We start from the raw sequence: 19,769 nt of genomic DNA, 5'->3' as shown, positions 1-19,769 counted from the left end.
GCACAAAAGATGTTGACATCATTGAGAATATGAATTTAAAAAATTAAGTTTATAGTTTCAGTCTCCAACTAGAATATGACCACGAGTCTAGAGTAACGTAGGTGAATGTATGATCTCTGGGATTTTGCATTCTTGTTCCATGGCACTGATTGAACATAACTCCTGGGAAACCAAATGTTTTCTCTATCAAAAGTACTCAAGAGCCAAATAGGAATTGACATAGCAGAGCTGCAATTAATCTTATTTTTTCACAGAAGTGATGATTAAACACACCACTTGGATTTTGAGTAAGCCTTCATATTCACTGAATGCTTGGGAGACAGCTTATGGAGGAAGTCCTCTAACATTTCAGTAAAAATTGGCATTTGTTATCGCTTCACAGCTCCACACTAAATAGAGGATTAAGGATGAATTTAAGAAACAGGACAGCAAAGCTGTGGCTGAGCAAATAAACTGCCAATGACTAATTTAGTGTAGAACAAATTATACAATGAATTTAAGATGCTTTACTTTTCTGCAATTTCACTAAGATTTTAACCTTATCACAAGATTTTTTTTCCATTGAAAGTGCAAGTATTCCTTCAGGTTATCTCCTCCCTGAGGTGTAAATTCCAGTAACTATTTCTTATTCCAACACAGAAGTGGAAAGACTGTCAATTACTGGGATGAAAAACTTCCAATCAATCCCCATGCTCAATTTTACCTTCAGGAGGATCCAAACTCTTTGGCCCTAAGGGCAGAAATCCGTCCAAAGCCCATTCAATCATCTGCTTGGTTTGGGTTTCCACACCTTTGGCAGTGTCCAACTCATCATTCCCAGAATGTGTTGGAAAGAGTTTTCCTGCTCTGTTGCTTGCCACCTAGTTGAAAGTAACAAAATGTAGAATCAGTGCATGATCATACTTTGGTAGCTGAAAAGCACAGGCTACGTCCCCGTCAGTTACCAACATATATTGGGATATAACTGTAAGAGTATATTCACATAAAGATAGCAAAAAATACAATTATTTGTATGAAGTCTTTTTCAAAATATTTTTTTATCAAATGGTACAAACATTATTCATCCTACTCTGATTTTCATACTTGATAAGGCATCGACGAGTGCAGGTATGCATAGCAAACAATTGCAGGATTAGATTTCCTATTTAGAGCTTGTGGTGTACATGATAAAAATTTAGGTTTAAGAGCTGGCCCATGAGTATCATGAATTTTTCACATCATCTGGGCATGTCTCAGTGAAAGGAAGCTAAAAAAGGAGTAATATGAAAGTTAAATTACTATGTACTATTTTTATTTATCTCTCAGAATGGATGATTATTTAGGTATTCTCAGACTACTTATGTTGACAAAGACAAACATTCTTTTGTTTCCCCGGAACAATGCACCTTTATATAATTTTCAATGAAAAAAAAGTCTTTGTTAATATTAAAGTGAAATTTAGGGTGAAGATGACAGCTTATCAATATGAAAGAAAAGTTACTATGTAGTTTTGTAAGTGAGTAATTGGCCAATGATAAGAATTTTTATTGCAGTCAGCATGCAGTCCTTTTAACTTTTTATGGAGATTGCTTTCTTTCATGCTCAGTGCAGGAGAATATCGAATGAGTCCGTTGGATCTGTTCTTGAGCAGAGGCATTCATCTGAAAGTGTGGTGGATTCTACAATGTTTCAGCCAATCACAAGTTATAGATGTCATAGGGTCATAGAGCGCAGACACACATCCTTTGGCCCACTGAGTCCATGCTAACCATCGAGCACCCAGTTACATGTTCTCACCAGCTCCCCACAGATTCTTCCATTCAATTCTTCCATTCCATTCAATAGGGCAATTTACAATGGCCAATTAACCTGCCAGTTCACACTTTGCATGGACCATGCAAACTCTCCACAGACAACACCAGAGGTCAGGATTGAACCAGGGTCACTGGAATTGTGGGACAGCAGCTCTACTAGCTGTGCCATTATGTTGTCTAAGTCCTTTCCACATCTGAACTTTGTAATGGTTTAAGCCAGCTTCACTAACAATGTTTTCTGCCCTAATCTAGCTGCTGAAAATGTCTCTCCTTGGATTGCTAAAATATTGTCCTTTGGCTGAAATAAGTTAGAACCACATGCTACTGTCTAAATGTGATGAGCCAATTGCCTCATATATTTCACACCAGTGCTTCTAATTGGTGACAGAGCACAGTGTGGATTTTCTGGAGTCTGGATCACCCAAGCACAGCAAGTGCTGGAAAATCAGGAGTGTCTTCCTGACAGTGCTCCATTTAACAATGAGAGAAACCTAGGTGCAGTCCTTCATTGATTTGCACCATTACTGACATTTGCTGTGCTCAGGCAGAATCCTGTAATCACGGAGTTGTTACAGCAGAGAATGCGGTCAATCAGCCTATTGAGACTATGCCAGCTCCCTGTAACACTTAAATGTGTCTAGATAAAGATCCAGCAAATTAACCCCTAATGAAATGCATGTTCTAGAACAAATCTAGTTGGAATTGGAAGTGATTTATTATTGTCACTTGTACTGACATACAGTGAAAAACTTTTGTTTGCGTGCCATCCAGACTGATCATTCCATATATAAGTACATCGAGGTAGTATAAAGGAAAGCAGAATGCAGAGTTCTTCTTCTCAGTGTCCTCTATTGACTAGAGTCATTATGGTGGCTGTCTCATTGGTCTGTGTTTGAATATTTTGGATTTAAGGTGCACTGTGCCTCATGGTGTTGGTGGTTCACAAGGCAAAGACTTCCTCTGGCAGGTCCACAGCTGGGAGCTTAGGTGATCCAGCCTAATTTCCAGTGCAGTCACTGTCATTTAAGTGAGATGGCTGGAGACAGCATAGTCTTCATTCTGGTCCATACCAAGTTAAGCCTTATATTTGTCACTAGGCACACCCACAACATTTAAGAACATTTGAAATGGGAGTGAGTGGAGACCATGAGGCCCTTTGAGCCTGCTCTGCCATTCATCAAGTTTGTTGCTGATCTTCTGTCTCTGTGCCGTGTTCCCTCACCACCCCATATTCCATGATTCTCTTAATGCCCCATAACGTATTTGAATGAACTCAGTGACTGAGGTTACACAGCCCTCTAGAAAGGACAATTCCCAGATGAGTTAACAATTACCAGGTTGCTTAAACATGTTCTTTCCTTCATCAGTCCATGATGGCTCTTCTGTAAAGGTGCTTTGTTATTACATCTTTCATTAAAGTTCACCGCCCTTTCACTGAAGAAATTTCTCCTCATCACACTTCTAAGTGATCTACCCCTTACTCTGAAACTGTGCGCCCTGGTCTTAGAGTCACTCCTCTGTCAGCAGAAACATACTCCTTGCATCTAAACTGCTCACCCTTTAAAAATCTTGAAAGTTTCAATGAGGTCTCCTTTCATCCTTCTAAACTCTTAAGAATAAAGTCCCAATCTACTCAATCTCTCCTCATAAGGCAAACCCACCATTCCTGGAAACAGTCTTGTTTGCTGTACTTCCTCTATGGCAAGTACAGCCTTTGCTAGGCAAGCAGATCAAACTGTGCACAACATTCCAGGTGGAGTGTCACCAAGATCCTATACAATATTGCAATAAAAATTCCTTACTCCTGGAATCAAACCTTGTTCTAATTAAGGCAAACATAGTATTTGCCCTTTAAGTCATTTGCATATTGGCCTTCAATGACTTACGTAGAAGCGCAATAGCTCCCTTTGAACAAGAGCACTACCCGATCTCTCACCATTTAACAAATACTTTGCTTTTCTGTGATATGCACCAAAGTGGATGATTTCACATTTTTCCACATTATATTCCATCCTCCTCTGTACTTGCAGTCCCACCTGGTTTAGTATCGTCGACAGATTTATAAATATATTTCATCCCCTCAACCAATTGGAGATGTAGATCATGAACAGCCGGGGGGCAAGCACCAATCCCTGCCAGTTATTCACTCCCCAGTAGTCACAACCTGTCAACCTGAGAAGGATCTGTTCATTCCCACTCTTTGCTTTCTGTCCAATAATCAATTCTCAATCCATGTCAGTATATTTCTCTCAATTCCACATGCTCTGATCTTGTTCACCAACTTCCTGTGCAGGATATTATTGAAAGCCTTTTGGAAATCCAAATACACCATATTCACTGGCTTTCCTGATATATTCTATTAGTCACATCCTCAAAGTACTTCAAAAGATTTGTTAAGCATGGTCTTTACTTCATGTCCATGTTGGCTCTTTTGCAAAAATGTGTTGCTATTACATCCTTCATTGTAGAGTCCAGCATTTTTCCTACTACTGATGTAAGGCTAACTTGTCAGTAGTCCCATATTTTCTCTTCTCCCCCTTTCTTAAATAGTGGGGTCATGTTTTTCTCCCCCCCCCCCCACCAACTTCTAATCCACAGGAACATTCCAGAATCTATGGAATACTGGAAGATGCATTTAATGTCTCTAAAGCCACCTCTCTCAAAACTCTTGGATGTCAGAATCAGAATCAGAATCAGGTTTATTATCATTGACTTGTATTTTATGAAATCTGTTGTTGTGCGGCAGCAGTCCAGTACAGAGACATAAAATTACTATAAATTACAAAATAAATAAGTAGTGCAAAAAAAGGAATAATGAAGTGGTGTCCTTGGGTCATGGACCGTCCAGAAATCTGATGGTGGAGGGGAAGAAGGTGTCTCTAAAACGTTGAGTGTGGGTCTTCTGGAACACAATCACAGAATCTTGTGTCTAATATTAGAGCAAACCTTTGATCATCAGTGAGTGTTGTTAAACTCTAGGCAATATGTCTCTCCTCTGATCCTCCAAAATGTTGAAGCCTGAGGAAAGCAAAGTATTTGTTAAATTAAATCAAAGCCTCCATTCCAACAGTCTGAGTTGGATACTTTGCTGTGCGGAGGAACCCTTATCATCATAATCTTGATTGCAGCAGGTTTAAGAGTTCCCCTGTGCTTTGTGCTAGATTACAGTTCAATTAAGCAATCATACATAATTGCAATGAGTAAAACATAAGAAATAGAAGTAGGAGTGGGTCATACAGCTCTTCAAGTCTGCTCTGCTTTCAATAAGAAAATGGTTGACCTGACCTTGGCCATGGCTCCATTTTCCTGGTTGTCCCCCAGGACCTTTGACTTCTCTCTAGGCCAAAATTTGTCTCTGCCTGGAAGATGTTCAATGACTCAGTATTCACAGCCCTTAGGATAGAGAATTCTAAAATTTCACAACCCTCTGAGGGACAAAATTCCTCCTCATCTTGAGTTTGGGAGTATTCTCTTCCAGACACGCTACTGAATTTTCTTGTGTATTTAACACATCCTTAAATTCTCTGCAAATGTTGATGAAAGATCTTTTAAACTAAGGACTTGTGATGTCCAAATCACAGCTACAGAGCTCAAGAAAGATAGGAGCAGGTTTCTAACCATCCATAGCTGTTATGTGCTTCTGCTCATTCACTCATGATGATTTGCCCAGTGCACCATTTATTTTCTACATTGCTGAAATGCGCTCCTATTTAAGAATTATTACAGTGCAACATTTTCTGTTTCCTGCATTCAATTAGTTTCATGTTGCAGACCAAATCTACCTAGCTGTGATTAAATAGCGAGTTTTCTCTTGAAATCTGGGCTTTACATTTAAGCTTGGAGCTGGAATATATTTCCTAATGCACAAAGTTATCATTGAAGCGGTTAACTATAGATATTTCAACAATAGCAATATTTGAACAATAGCAATAAAAAAACACATTTAGACTGGTGCAATTTCTTTATATGCAATTTACATATAAAGATTAATGAAGGAATCTCATACCTGTAGGACTTCAAAAATTGCTTTCCTATACATAGGCTGTTTGCTATAGGTTGGCTGGTGAAAGGCAGTAGAAAAAGTACTCAAAGGCATCAGCTTTTCTACACAGACCTGTCAAACCAAAGAAGGATGAATTCAGTGGTAGTTGACAATCATTGACAAAAAAGCACAAGTCCTTTCATTCACACATTTCAACATTGATGTCCCTGCAAAAGTTGGGAAGTTGGGAAAGGAAGAGTGACAGATTTACGAAGCACTTTATTATTTCTTTCCAAAACACCCAATTATGTCATAAACAGTGAATTTTCTTAAAGTCCGAGTGTTGCTCTTTCAACAAATGCAGCTCCAATTTTACACATAGCTAAATCTAATAAACAAGAATGAGATTAAGGGCCAGTTGATCAATTTTAGTGCTGTTGGTTGATAGAGCAATGTTACTTGGAGGAAAGGAAGACTCATTCACACACCTCAGAAAAACATTATAAAAAGTTTGTTCACAGCCCTCAGAAAAAGAAGCATTTGAAACATTGCTGTTTAGAAATTCAATTGTATGATACTGTTTTATTCATTTATTTATTAGAATTGAAAAGTGACTTTACCAGAATGCAAAACGATAATGATAATTTCTGGGTTACTCTGCACAATCTAGAAAGTCAGTCAGAAATTTCACGGCGTCATTTGCCCTTGCATGCCTTACAGAGTCTTACTTCAGTCTCCTACATAACATCATATCCCATGCAAAGCCCTTTAAAAATATCCTGGAAAAACTTAGACCAAATTGCTGCAGGAGTGACCATCACTGGGCACTCCTGGAACAACTCGGCTTTGATACTGTGGCACTGGATTGGGATCACTATCAGGAGAGTTTCATACTTTACATCCAATCCTTTGCCCCTCTTCTGATCTTGCTCAATCCACCCCACCTGGCTCCTGACCCAACCTCTTACTGAGTCAGATGCCTTGTCCAATCTCACTAGAAATTTCCAGAGCCCTAGGTCTATGACACAGGCCTACTTACACCAGAACACCCCCACACCTGACACCTTGATGGCCATTCCCACCCTAGTCAATTGCCAATCTCCTCCAAATTCTTTCCCAGCTCCAGTCTTTCTTGCTAACTCCCTTTTCCTTTCCGGCCACTTATCTTGCTTGCCTTGTCTAGCCAATCCCAGTGCCTGATCCCAGGTCAATGCTTGCTGGCCATCTCTCCCCACCAACACCCCACATCCAGCCAGCACATTTTTTGACAACAAACATGTGCAATACCCTCTCAGTAGGAATGGGTCAACAATCAAAATGGTCAGTAGTGTGTTGCTGGTATGATCATTTACTTTACCCTTTAGAGTTCACTAGAATTTCTAAGCCTTCATTCTTGCAACTAAGCGTTGATGTACCTGTTGAAGTTTTACTTACTTATCTCAAGTAATGAGGATTTTGATTTATTTGGTTCATAGACAAGGATGAGAGAACTTAAAGTGATGTTCCTTTGTCACCATCAAATATTTTGCATGTTTTCCCTTTATTTATCCTGTACATTTTGGGTGGCTTGCCTAAATATTTTTGTATGTATGAGTTTGAGCACAACTAGAAAAGTGTAAAAGGTCTTTACTGGGTTACTCCCTGGGCTTGCAGCCCATCAATATTCAGTAAGAATGTTACACGTGTACCTTCTCTAAGGTTCCTTTCCTCTGCCCTCTTTCTTTTTTCCCGACCTGATGCTTTTCCTTGATTTTATTCTGCTTCTTTTTCTTTAAATTTGTGTCTCCTTATGCTCAACAATTCTTTCTCCCTCTACTTTATCTTCCTTACACCCTGTCTATTTCTTCCTTTGGATGGGTTAAACACCTGTTCCTCTCCTTTTCTTCATTCATTATTTATCTCCTGCTCATCGAGCTTTCCCTTTATTATTCCAACCTCACCAACACATAACCATTATATTTCATGCATCCTTTGCTTTCCTGAAACAGACCAAGAACCTACTGGAACTGTGACTAATATTTTAGATTTGAATCTATAAATCCCAAGATGTTTCCTATGTATTTTCTTTCAAAGCTGAAATTCCATGACTTTCTCAATTCCTTTTGCTCAAATTGGATGGTGTATTAACTGTGGCAAATGGGTTGTTGAGAGGCTTCCATTACTCTGCAGTTCTGCTCAGAGCTGATTACCAAGTAATGTCTCAGATTCTCACTCTTTCAGTCAGTCTACTGGCCTCAGCCCAGTTCCCCATGCTGAGATTGAGAACTCAATATTGTTGAGGGTTGGGGTGTATTTCCATTATTATTCTGTGGCACTAGAATTGAATACTCCTGTTCTTTCATTGATTGAGTCCATCTCCGATTGTGCTTGAAATCAATGACTTGCTGGGCTATTTTAGAGACCATTTTTCAAAGTAAGTTGGGAGAGATTGTGGGGTGTAGAGATTGGGAAGTGGCTGGGGAAGATAGGGATTGGGAGAGGGGAGCTTTTGTGGACATGATGGACTGACTAGCTTCTTCTCTGTGCTGTCAATTTCTATGGGCCTAGAATCAAACAATGCCAAAGAGAGAAGGGATGAAAATTTTCCTTCTCCGAAGAATATTAGTAAATTGGATGAGCTTTTATGGTCACCATTGTGATACCAGCTTCTTAATTTTAGGTTGATTTAATTAAACAAATTCTGCAACTGCTAAGGTGAAATCTGAACTTTATCTCATTAGTTCAATCCACTGGACAACCAGTAACCTAACAGCTACATTACGTTACACCCAACTGCATTTTTGTACTTCACCTCTTGATCATTTCTTTGCTGGCATTTTTAAAATCATCACTGCAGGGATCTTTGAAGGATGCAATGCAAGGTCCTTGCAAAATCTTGTCAAATTAACAGAAAAGAAGTGGTGATATTTCATGATGGATTAATCATAGCGTTGAAAGAAAAGGTGATTTTGAGGGGGAACAGAGGTTTGTTTTAAAGAGTCTGGGTAACAAGTAATCTTCAAAATACTTCTATTTGCATAGCCACTGTCAGGAAGTGTATGCAAGTTTTTTGAAAACCAAAGTATTAAACTTACAACAGAGAATTTGCCATCTCCAAACCACATCACCCATCGTGTTCCTTCAGCTGCCCGACTTCGGCCAGTCATCCACCAGGACACAATACGACCTGGCCACCACGAGAATCCTCTGAGCTTTCCCCAGACCAGCTCTCCAATGCCAAATCCTCGCCCATCCTGGGAAATTCAGAGGCAAATGCTAATGAAGGAATTGGACATTTCTGCAAAATACTTGTGATGCGTGGACTGAGTTCTTAATTCAAACAGTGTTGCAAACCATTCATCGTTAATTAGTTTGGAAGCTTTTATATTCATACATTGGCTTTAATAGACAGAATTTGTGGGAATGTCTGATGTTCATGTCCGAATTCCCCAAAGGCTCCCCTGCCAGATGAAAATCCCTGCCTCAGGAACGCAAATAGTTGGATTAAACAAATTTCTAAATCTTCAGTTCTGGTTCTCACCAGATATGATATCACCTGTTTTTCTGAATGACTTATTCTTAAATAAGTACAACCATTAATTAAAAGGGTACATCTTAATCAAGGATAATCAGCTTGGATTTGTTTGGGAAGACATGTTTGATTAAGAGCAAAATAATGCAAATGTGGAAGATCTGAAATATAAACATAAAGTGCTGGAAATACTCAGCAAGTCAAGCACCATCTGTGCAGAGAGTAACAGTTCACATTTCAGGTAGCACGCTACCCTAATTTTGTTACCTCTTTCAAAGATTAAATACTGAAAGTGTTTGAAATGCTTAGCAGGTCAAACAGCAATCATTGAGAGAGAAGTGGAGTAAACGTTTCAGGTTGATGAGTTTTCATCAGATTTCTAGTATATTTTGCTTTTTTATGAAATGTCTGACAAATGTGATTGTTTTTTGAGTTGAGAGTAGCACATTTGATGTAACTTCTATGGATTTTAGCAATGCAGTTGACAAAATCCCCCACAGCAGACTGAGTAGAAAAGTAAAAGTGATTGGAATCCAAAAAAAAGTGACATGTTGGACTGAAAGTTGGCACAGTGACAGAAAACAAAGGGTAATGGTTGTTGATGCATGTTTTGGTGAATGGAAGCTTGATTGTACTGCAGCTCTGCAGGACTCAAATGCTCAGCATTTTGCTATGATTTAAGCTGAATTGCTTTCTTTAGTCCAAAGTAAATAGTGGAATAATTTCACTGAACTGTGTAAAATTATGAATAATCGACAAAGGATAAACAAACTCTTTTTCCCAGGCCAATATCTAGGGTACAGAGTTTTAAGGTAATTGGTTGAGAAATAGTGTTGAGGATATGTTTTTCATTTGAAGAGTGAAAACTCATTCTATTTAAAAAGTACCCAGAGAAGCAGTTGAAATATCATCACCTACAAGGCCACTAAGCCATTTCTTTGGCTGAATGACCTCTCTTTGTTATATAAATTTCTATAATGCTCTGATTTCAGAAATTACAGCACAGATACTTAGATCAATCAGTTCATCACACCTGTGTGATTGAGCGCTTTTCAATTAGTGTTATCCACTCTGATTGAAATTCCTGCCTCTTACTTATAAGAGGCAAGCTTTTGGGAACAATAATTAGCTGACCTTCTTTCTCTACCTTATGGTTATCACTAAGACACTTGCCAAGATTGGTGCAAAGCTACAGGGTTGGCCTCTCAGCTCAGTCAGTTCTGGAGCTGCTACTGGATTTCATGGTCAATCCAATGAGAGGTCAGATATTAATACACTTCAGCGCAAAGTGGAAGTCGGTGACGCACTGAGCAGTGGAGGGTGGGTGGGTACATTGGCAGTGTTTGCCTCCGGAACAACTGCCTACAATGGAACACGATCTGGCTCAGTGTCCTTGGAGCTGTACAGAGCTTCTCTCTCAGCATCCTGGCGGAAAAACATCCCAAATATATTGAATCTCTCATTGCAACACATGCAGTCTCCAATGTGCTCTTGCAATCACACTATTTAAATGTCAAGAGCTGGCAACTTTCTGATCAATGGTGACCAATCAATGGTGATTTTGCTGGGGGGAATTGACAAGGTAAATATCCAACATCTTGGGTTGAGATTTTTGTTTGATACAGATTGCCATTTCCAGAAACTGTTGTGGCAACAATAACATGCCATTTACCATTGCACTCTAAATTGTGGTGAGGACCATTTAGGGCAATATATGTGTATGTGCATGTTACTTGCATGCATGGGCAAATAAGATGGACACTCATTATGCACCATCTATGACAGGGATAGACTGGACAGATCGTCAAAATCTTTTTCCCATGATTGGGGTATCAAGAACAAGAGGATATAGGTTTAACCTGATAGGAAGGAATTTTAAAGTGGATCTGTGGGGTAAGTTTTTTTACACAGAGAGTGGTTGATATCTGGAATGTGCTGCTGGTGGAGGTGGAGGAATCACTTACAATTACTATGTGTAAGAGGTGTCTAGACAGAAAATAGGCAAGGCATAGAAGGATACAGTCCTAATGTGGGCAAATGGGATTAGTGTAGACGGGCAAAAAGATTGGCATGGATGTGGTAGGCTGAAGGGCCTCTTTCTGTGCTGGACAACTCTATGGCTATGACCATGCACTTTAAAGGGAATAGACAGTGTTTTGTGATCAATTTTAAGTTGTAATTCAATTCTATATTATTTATAAAGCACTTGCTGCCTGAGTGAATTCAGTCTGATCAGCGTTTACCCCGTCCTTTGGATGAACTAACCTTGTGAAACACTCCTATAAATTTCCAACAATGTTACAGCAGGGGACAGAAAAAAAAAACGTGCATCATTGCCAAGAAGTGACCTTACTTATTAATTTAATATACTGTTGGCCTCTTTAACACTGTCCAATTGCACCTCCACTTTCAATGAATACATAATGCAATCCTAAGGTCTCAGTTCACCCACAGCCTTTTTTGCCTTTTTACCAATTGTGCTTTCCCACTCCTACCTACGTATGGATGGACCTTAACATTCCACTCCAGTGATGAAATGCTTAGCCTCCACTCAATACCTTCAGTTATGGCACTGTTACCTTGGGCTTATTAACAGAGCAGGGAATCAAACTTCATCTCATTGTGTTGTGCTCTGCATTGAAACTCCAATTCTTACAAAGGAGCCCACATTGCACTAAGGTCCATGAACCAGTTAGTACAGTGGTCACATCATGATAATATTTCAGAATTGTATTAGTTCTCTTTTTCTGAGTTCTGAAGAACTGAGTATGTTAACTTTCACAACTCTCAAGTTATCTGGCCAAGTTATAGCAAGGAATGGAATAATTAACTTACTTCATATTCTGCTTCCTCATCCATCACTTTGGAAGTGTCCTTTTCGACTGTCTCATTTGAAATGATTGAAGGTTCTGGAGTTGTAGCAATTCTGGGAGGTGCTGGATCAGCAGACTGCTGGGATGTGGTTGTGCTTGTTTCTTTCTCTTTCTGAACTGGGGTCTCTTCCTGTGCACTCATCACCGCTACAAGCTTTGCCCTCTTCTCAGCCTGCAGGTTGTAGATGATTGGTAATATGGGGAAGGAAAGTTAGAATAAATAAATGTGTGATGGCTTTGACAATATCCACAAAGAGAATAAAAAATATATTGATTTTGTACTTCATAACATCACACATCAACCAAATAAACCTTTTTAACTGAAACAGTTTACTGGAAAATAAATTAAATCACCTCTTGTAAGCCCTTCTCTTGGCACTATTACGTTTGTGTATTGCTCAATGTTTTGAGCTATTTTCTTCTGGAAAATATAAACTTTGACAAGAGGCTTTTTTTTTTGTATTTTTAAACAACATTCATCTGGTTCGAGTGAAGCAACAAGGTCACAGAGACTGAACCTCTCAGGTTCAAGTTCAGCTCAGTCCAACAAAGTTCTTTAAATCACGTTGGGCGATCTCCGCTCTTTTCCTGGAAGAAATTATTCATATTTTGGTGACAACTAGCATCAGATTATTGGCTTCATTTGTGGACACTGCAATAGCTTACGCGGATATAAATGTCACTGTGATATAATAAAGGGAACACATGGGAGTTTGGATGATAAGGGCCTGAGCAGACAAGTAATTTAAAATCAAATGGTGGAGATTCACAACCAACAGATCAGATCAAAGCTCCACATTCTGTCATGTTGGTGATAGCCAATTCAAAGCAATTACAGGGGGAATGCCAGTTTAGAGGTTACTTTATTATCCTGGTAATCCACAGATCCGGGAAAATGATCAACTAGCAAATTCAATTCACACTGCGGCAACCAGGGAACTTAACTTCAGATGCTATAATAGTTTTTTACTTCACTGAACGTTAACATGAATAAAAAGCCAATACAAGCAATAGTGTTCATGAAGCTTGATAATCACATCAAACCCTTGATTCAATAGTGCCCTAAATAGAATGGCATCTGCTGCCATTACTCTGTCAGGCCTATATGGAACTGTAAACCCAAAGCAATGTAATTAGCTCTAACCCCTCCAACTCCCTCACCGGTCCACATCTCCCATCACCTCCGCCCCCCCCCCCCCCCCCCCCCCCCCCTCCAGCACCTGTGAAATAGCAGGCCACTCAAATATACTAAACTGCTATGGAATAAAAAAAGAAAAGTAACCTTGGGCCTCCCAGCATTAAGCCAGGTACAGATTCTGACCAGCAAACATTCAGCGGTCCCCGTCAACCCTGTAAGGTCTTCTTCATGAAGAAGAATTATTCCACTGACAAGTCAAGCAGTAGCTTGCCAGAACAATGCTCATGGAATCATGCATTCCGCGGTGCCTCCATCATCCTGTGCCATTGGCACGACAGATTCAGCAGAGATGACGACAGAGTAGTGGGCAGTTAGAGGAAAGTAACCCTGAGAGTGTTCAGCATGTTATCTGGATCCAGGGGAATGGAAAATAGAAAAAAATTGGAAAATCAAATGAAAACCAATCCCAGTCGCATGGCATCAGGTCAAGCATGGGTAAAGAAACCTTCTGCCCGTTACCACCTACCATCCTCTCTCAGCTGATGAATTGTTGTTCCTCTGTGTTAAACAACACTAGAAAGAAGCACTGAGAGATGCAAGGGCACAGTTTGCACCTCAATGTCCATCACTAAGAGCAGCTCACCAGCACCATCACTGACAGAGTTGGCCAAGGTTTGAAGTACAGAATTCCCAGACTGTTCTCTCAACCCCATGCCAAAAATCCAATCAGACGAGAAAAATAATTTTAACCTTTTCTTCACCAGTTTATTTGTTTCAGATGTGTTGGTAGAAGTGAGCACTGTGCAGTCTTTGTGAAAACCAAGTCCCACCTTCACAATGATGACACTCCCTCTGCCACTGTGCAAAGCAAGGCACTCATCAGACAATGTGTAGTCAGCAGCGCCATTCCCTGACAATCAGTAATTGCATAGTGTGACATATCCTTCACTCTACCACCAAGCCTGGGGAACAGCAGTGATTCAAAGGGAAGGTTAGATGAGCAAGCCAGGCATACTTAAAAGTACAATACCAACCTGACGACGCTATAATACAGGACCAAGTGCCTGCTAATCAGTAAAGGACAGCTACATAATCACCTAAATAATGAATCACATCAAAACATGGCCTCTTACCCCATCCAGTTGTGAACAGTGGTTCACAGTTAAGCAACTAACAGAAAGAGGAAGCCTCATGAACAAGAGGAAGCCCATTCTCAATAATAATGAAACACTGTGAATCCAAAAGTCAAAGAAGAAGCATTTGGAATTACTTTGAGACAAAAATACAGATTGGGCAATCTACCTTAGCTTGGTCACCCACCATCACAGAAATCAAATGTCAGCCAACCGAGCTCACTCCACATGATTTCCGGCTAAATGCATTGGATACAGCAAAACCTCTGAGCTGCCACAATGATCCAGCTGATGACTTGTATTCAACTTATTGCTTTATTTCTTCTCAATCTGTTCCTATATAGTTGCAACATTGCAATCTTCTCCACAAAATGAAAAGACTGCTCAGGTATGCCTTGTCCACAAGCACCAGGGGAAATCAGATCTGGCACAAAACCACCTCATCATTCTGTTTTCAGTCATCAGCAAAGTCACTGAGATGCTAGTGACCCTGACTTTCTAATAACCAGCTCTGTTTGGGTTTCACAAGCCCACTTAATTCCAAAGCTCTTTACAGTATGAGTCCAAAAATGGGAAAAAAAAGCATAATTCCAGAGGCGAGATGAAAGTGATTGCCCTTGACAATAAAGCAGCATTTAATCATGTGCTATCAAGAACTGGTAAAGTTAATGACAGGAATTGGGGAAGATGTTTGTGGTTGTTAGGGAGCAACTATCTCCCTTCTAGGATATACTTAAAAGGGTAGTGTTCGAGGCCCAACTATCTTCAGCTTTCCTCAATTATTATTAGATCAAATGCATGAGATCAGGTCACTGGGTTTTTATCTGTGTTTGGTTTTATCCATAGCTCCTCAGGTAGTGAAGCAGTTCATATATGCATGCAGCCAAATACTCACCTGCCATACTTACCCTTTATCTCAATGTTTTAAAATTAATTTAAATAAGAATTTATGTCATCCCACCCATCTGAATCTGTTGGTCCTGCAAAAAGAAACAGCAGACACAGATATAATCTGTCTACCTACTACTACATTTTGTTGTGTAATTTTCCAGCTGTGTTTAGCTGTTTTAAAATTGGATCCTCCTTTTGATTTTTCGATAAGATGCTTATGATCCAAAGCTTACAAATACAACGACTGATTCAAGGTTTCTCTTTGAAATAGATTTACTTAAGAATGTCTACAGTCACTGGACTTCTGACGAGCCATTCGCAATCTGATGATGCTGGCACATTTTGTCTCCTGTTTGATCCCCCTCCTCCAAGAACTGAGTCAAGTTAAAAGTGGATCTGTAGACCCTGCCATCCTCCAGTAGCTCAGGTGAGAGGTCAATCACCATCTACGAGTTCAGACAGTGAGCACTGGTTGATTATTGGACTGGCATCTTGGCTGAGCACAACCCTGATTTTCACACGTCTTCATTTTCCAACAGGAGTCAATGTATAAAAGCTCTGGATGATTGTTACATGCTCAATGGTCCAATGGTTAAATTAGCTAAATCAACATACCATGGGGATATTCACTATGACTTTCTGATTGGTGAGAAGTAACCCATTAGGAAAAGTTACATTACAATGTGAAGTAATGCCTTGACAAAATTATTCTCTAATATTTAAGAGGTGTTAAACTGTTAAGGTCTTCAACAGGCACAAAATAAGACTAAGTTTCATTAAAAAGAGTCCCACCACAAAAATAAAAATGTTCATTCACATAGAGATACCTAATAACAATATAGAACACATTCATTCAATTCATATTTTGACAGCTCGCTTTAGATTTGGCTTAAGACTTCTTTCCTGACCTGTACACTCTTTGCTATGAAGTCATAGACTGGTACAACACAGAAACAGGCTCTTCAGTCCACCACATCTACAGTAATCCCATTTCCCAGAATTTTGTTAATAGCCTGCTATACCTTGGCGAGTGAGCAACTCTGCAAATTGAGAAATTTTTCAAATATCTCAAAAGAATTTTAAACAGAACAAAAGTTTGAGAATGAAAGGAGCTTTCTGATAAGAAAACTTTCATAGCTTTAACCATAGATTCCTGCATAATTTATGGCTGGATGAAGAAACATCATTTCTCATCAATGCAAATATAATACATTAGTTGGACACGTGGCAAAGTGAAAGACTTTTGCAAAAGGGCAGGTCAAAAGACAAGCCAGATTATTTTCTTGCAGCAACACACAAAAAATGCTGGAGGAACTCAGCAGGTCAGGCAGCATCTATGGAGGGAAATGGACAGTCGATGTTTCGGGCTGAGACCCTTCATCAGGACTGGAAAGAAAGAGGGCAAAAGCCAGAATAAAAGGGTGGGGGGAGGGGGAGGAACACAAGCTGGTGGATGATAGGTGAATAGGTGAGAGGGGGAAGATAGGTGGTGGTGGGGGCAAGTGGGAATGATGTGAGAAGCTGGGAGGTGATAGGTGGAAGAGGCAAAGGGCTGAAAAAGATAGAATCTGATAGGAGAGGAGACAACCTTTCAACCCTGTCTTGTGAAAACTTACTTCAGTAACTTCAACCCGCAGAAACATCTTCTGTTTCAAACTGTTTTTTTCGTGGTTTACTGAATCTTTCTTTATTCCTTTTATCCAGACTCCATTTTCTCAGCTGTTTACATATTGTTCTTTCCTTGAATGATCGAATTTTGACAATGATGTTTGGGAACAACTTCTTTTGTTTGAAATTTGTACAATCACGTTCCATTTCTGATAATATTAACACAACTGCCATTCATGTTCCCTTTCTGAAGAAGTGTTCATTATCCTTTATATTTACTTACCTATTCTTTCCTCTAGTACTGACCAGCATGTTCTGGTTTTAATCAATTTCTTTTTACCTTTGCCAAATTAATTTATAAGCCATGTATCAAAAATCTACTAAAAATTCAAATCCTCATATTGCTTACTCAGCTTCCAAAATTTGGTTTTACTGGAACTGAATGTGGGAGGTAGAGAACAATGCACAACTACCATTATGTAAATACATTTAGCTCAAGTCACTGAGGATAAGTTTTGTGGATTCAGAATAACATGACAGTTATTCAGATTGTGGCAAATTTGAATCAGTTTTACAATAGTTTAACAAGATTGAAAAATGCTAAAGAAAATATTTTGTCAATTGTGGCTACATGGATTCAGTTCTTGAGAACTATTCACAAGCCTGAACTGTTTGTAAGTCGGAGATGAACAGAAACAGCTGTGATGGGAGACCAAGCAGGCACAAGAAGAGTTGCCGCCAGCCAGCCTCACTGACTCAGTGAGTGAGCGACTTAGTCTGTTTGGTGCTCCCAGCTCTGCTTGGCTTGACCCAGTTAGTAAACGTTTGAGATGAAAAAGATGATCATGATGAAGTGTTTTCAGTTAGCACAAGTATATGCCTAAACTAACAGTAAACAAACACAGTTAGGTACAATTTTAAGGGGCTATTTTCAACAATGTGCCCCGGTAGCATCTTACAAGAGAGAATGGAGAGAAAGAAGAGAAGTTATGTGAAGGTAGACAGTTGCAAACATGGTTGCTGCTATTAATATGGAAAAATAAGAATTCCTATTGTCAAATTCTCTCCAGACCTGGTAATAGTTCCTCAGAACCCACAGTGTAATGCTATTTTCTTTCAGATTAATTGTCCGCTTTAACCGTAAGTACTGTGTTACTTAACACTGCCTTTCAATTAAAATAATTAATTCTCAGTCAAAATATACTTATATTGTATTGCAAAGATGTGGAGTGAGCTAAAGTTTTGTATTGAATACAAGGGCCAGATGAATTTCAGAAAGCAGAAATCTTGTGTTTTAATGTTTATGATAATTGGCCTCATAACTGAATCATAGCCATCCAATTAACTCAATTGTTATTTTTAAGAAGGGAAAGTACTCACACATGACAGAGAATTTAAGGAATAAAGGTGTAAAGATGAATATTAACACTGAGGCAGTATCACCCACCTGTTTGTTCCCATTTTGTTTAAATAGTTTAAGCTGGACTGCATATCATCTAAATCACAATGATGTACTTTGAGCAATGATGTACTTTAAAGGAATAACTTGAAAACGGAACATGGTGGAAAATGTTCAGCAGACCAAGCAGGGTTGTTGGAGTGAGAGACAGAATTGATGTGTCAGTTGTTGCCCACTATAATTCTGTTTTTAATTTCAGATTTCCAGCATCGGCAGTGCCAAGCTTTGGTGAAGGTATGGAGCTAACTGCTGCACAGAAGAGCTAGCAAGCTCTGCAGCATGAATTTCCCCTTTTCCAAATTAATTTGCAGACATCAGTTTTTGGGATCTGCAGTACAGGTCCTCGCCAGGTTACAAACTCTCTACTTATGCACAGCCCGTACATAGGAACGATGGGCGGCATGGATGGGAATGGAGTTGCCGGCTGCTGTGGGGCTGCAGAAATCTTCTGCCAAGTGGAAATGGGGCATTTCTGCATGCCTTCTCTTTCCCCACTGCCCACCGCTCCCCCCCCCACCCCCACCCGACCGTCCCCCGAGCCACAACAATCAGGGGCTGGGTCAAGCTGAGCAAAGCTGGGAACGCTGAGCAGACTCACTCGCTCTCTCAGTCAGTGACGCTGGTTGGCTCTTCCCATGCCTGCTCGCTCTCCTGTCACCGCTGTTTCTGTTCATTTCCGATTTACAAACAGTTCGGGTTACAAACAATTCTCAGGATCAAAACCCTGCTGTAACCTGGGACTGTCTGGAACTTCATTGATTGTGCCTGTGCAACTCATCATATTCAAGCATTCTGATAGACAGCATACCAGGAAGTAAGATGATCTTAGTTTAAGCAACTTCGAAAATTTTACACAGAGTGAAAAAAAACTGTAATGTACATGAGATTGTATCAGAAGCTGAAATATCATAAACAAAAAAACCCTCCACTTTTTTTAAAAACATGGTATTTCGAAATGCATATACTGAAGGAATTATAAACATTAAATAAGATTCTCAGGACCAGAATGATTGCTTAATAATTATTACGGCTCAGTATGTTGATAAAATATAAATCACTATTCATTCAGCTTGGACTGGGATAAGAGGTTGTTTTATGAGAAAAGATCGAACAGAATGGACTTGGAAGAATGACTGTTGTTCTCATTGAAACATATAAGATTTTGTGGGGGCTTGAGAGGGTGGATGCCTTGAGGATATTTCCTCAAGCAGGGAGTTCAGTTTTAAGGAAGTACAGTCTCAGGATAAAGGTTTGGTACTTTAGATTGAGACGTGGAAGACGAATCTCTTTCAGATACTTGAGACATTGAACTTTGGTAATTTTCTACCCCAGAGATCTTTGTGTATTGAAGGCTGAGACTGACAAGATTTTTGAACTGCAG

At 39.6% G+C, this 19,769-nt stretch overlaps 1 protein-coding gene across 12 annotated transcripts in view; it reads right to left on the bottom strand.

Moving 5' to 3' along the window:
* LOC127574754 (DNA (cytosine-5)-methyltransferase 3A-like) overlaps positions 1–19,769 on the bottom strand; it is a 416,558-nt gene that overhangs the window by 92,820 nt on the left and 303,969 nt on the right. For all 12 annotated transcript variants that reach the window (XM_052024036.1, XM_052024037.1, XM_052024038.1 and 9 more), the window contains 4 exons: positions 12,122–12,331; positions 8,850–9,008; positions 5,800–5,907; positions 704–860 (listed from right to left, as the gene is read on the bottom strand). In XM_052024036.1, coding sequence (XP_051879996.1) covers positions 704–860; positions 5,800–5,907; positions 8,850–9,008; positions 12,122–12,331 — 634 coding nt within the window. The remainder of the gene's footprint in view (positions 1–703; positions 861–5,799; positions 5,908–8,849; positions 9,009–12,121; positions 12,332–19,769) is intronic.

Source organism: Pristis pectinata, chromosome 10, assembly GCF_009764475.1.
Source record: "Pristis pectinata isolate sPriPec2 chromosome 10, sPriPec2.1.pri, whole genome shotgun sequence".
NCBI classification, from domain to species: domain Eukaryota; kingdom Metazoa; phylum Chordata; class Chondrichthyes; order Rhinopristiformes; family Pristidae; genus Pristis; species Pristis pectinata.
This window is presented reverse-complemented; position numbering and strand designations above follow the sequence as displayed.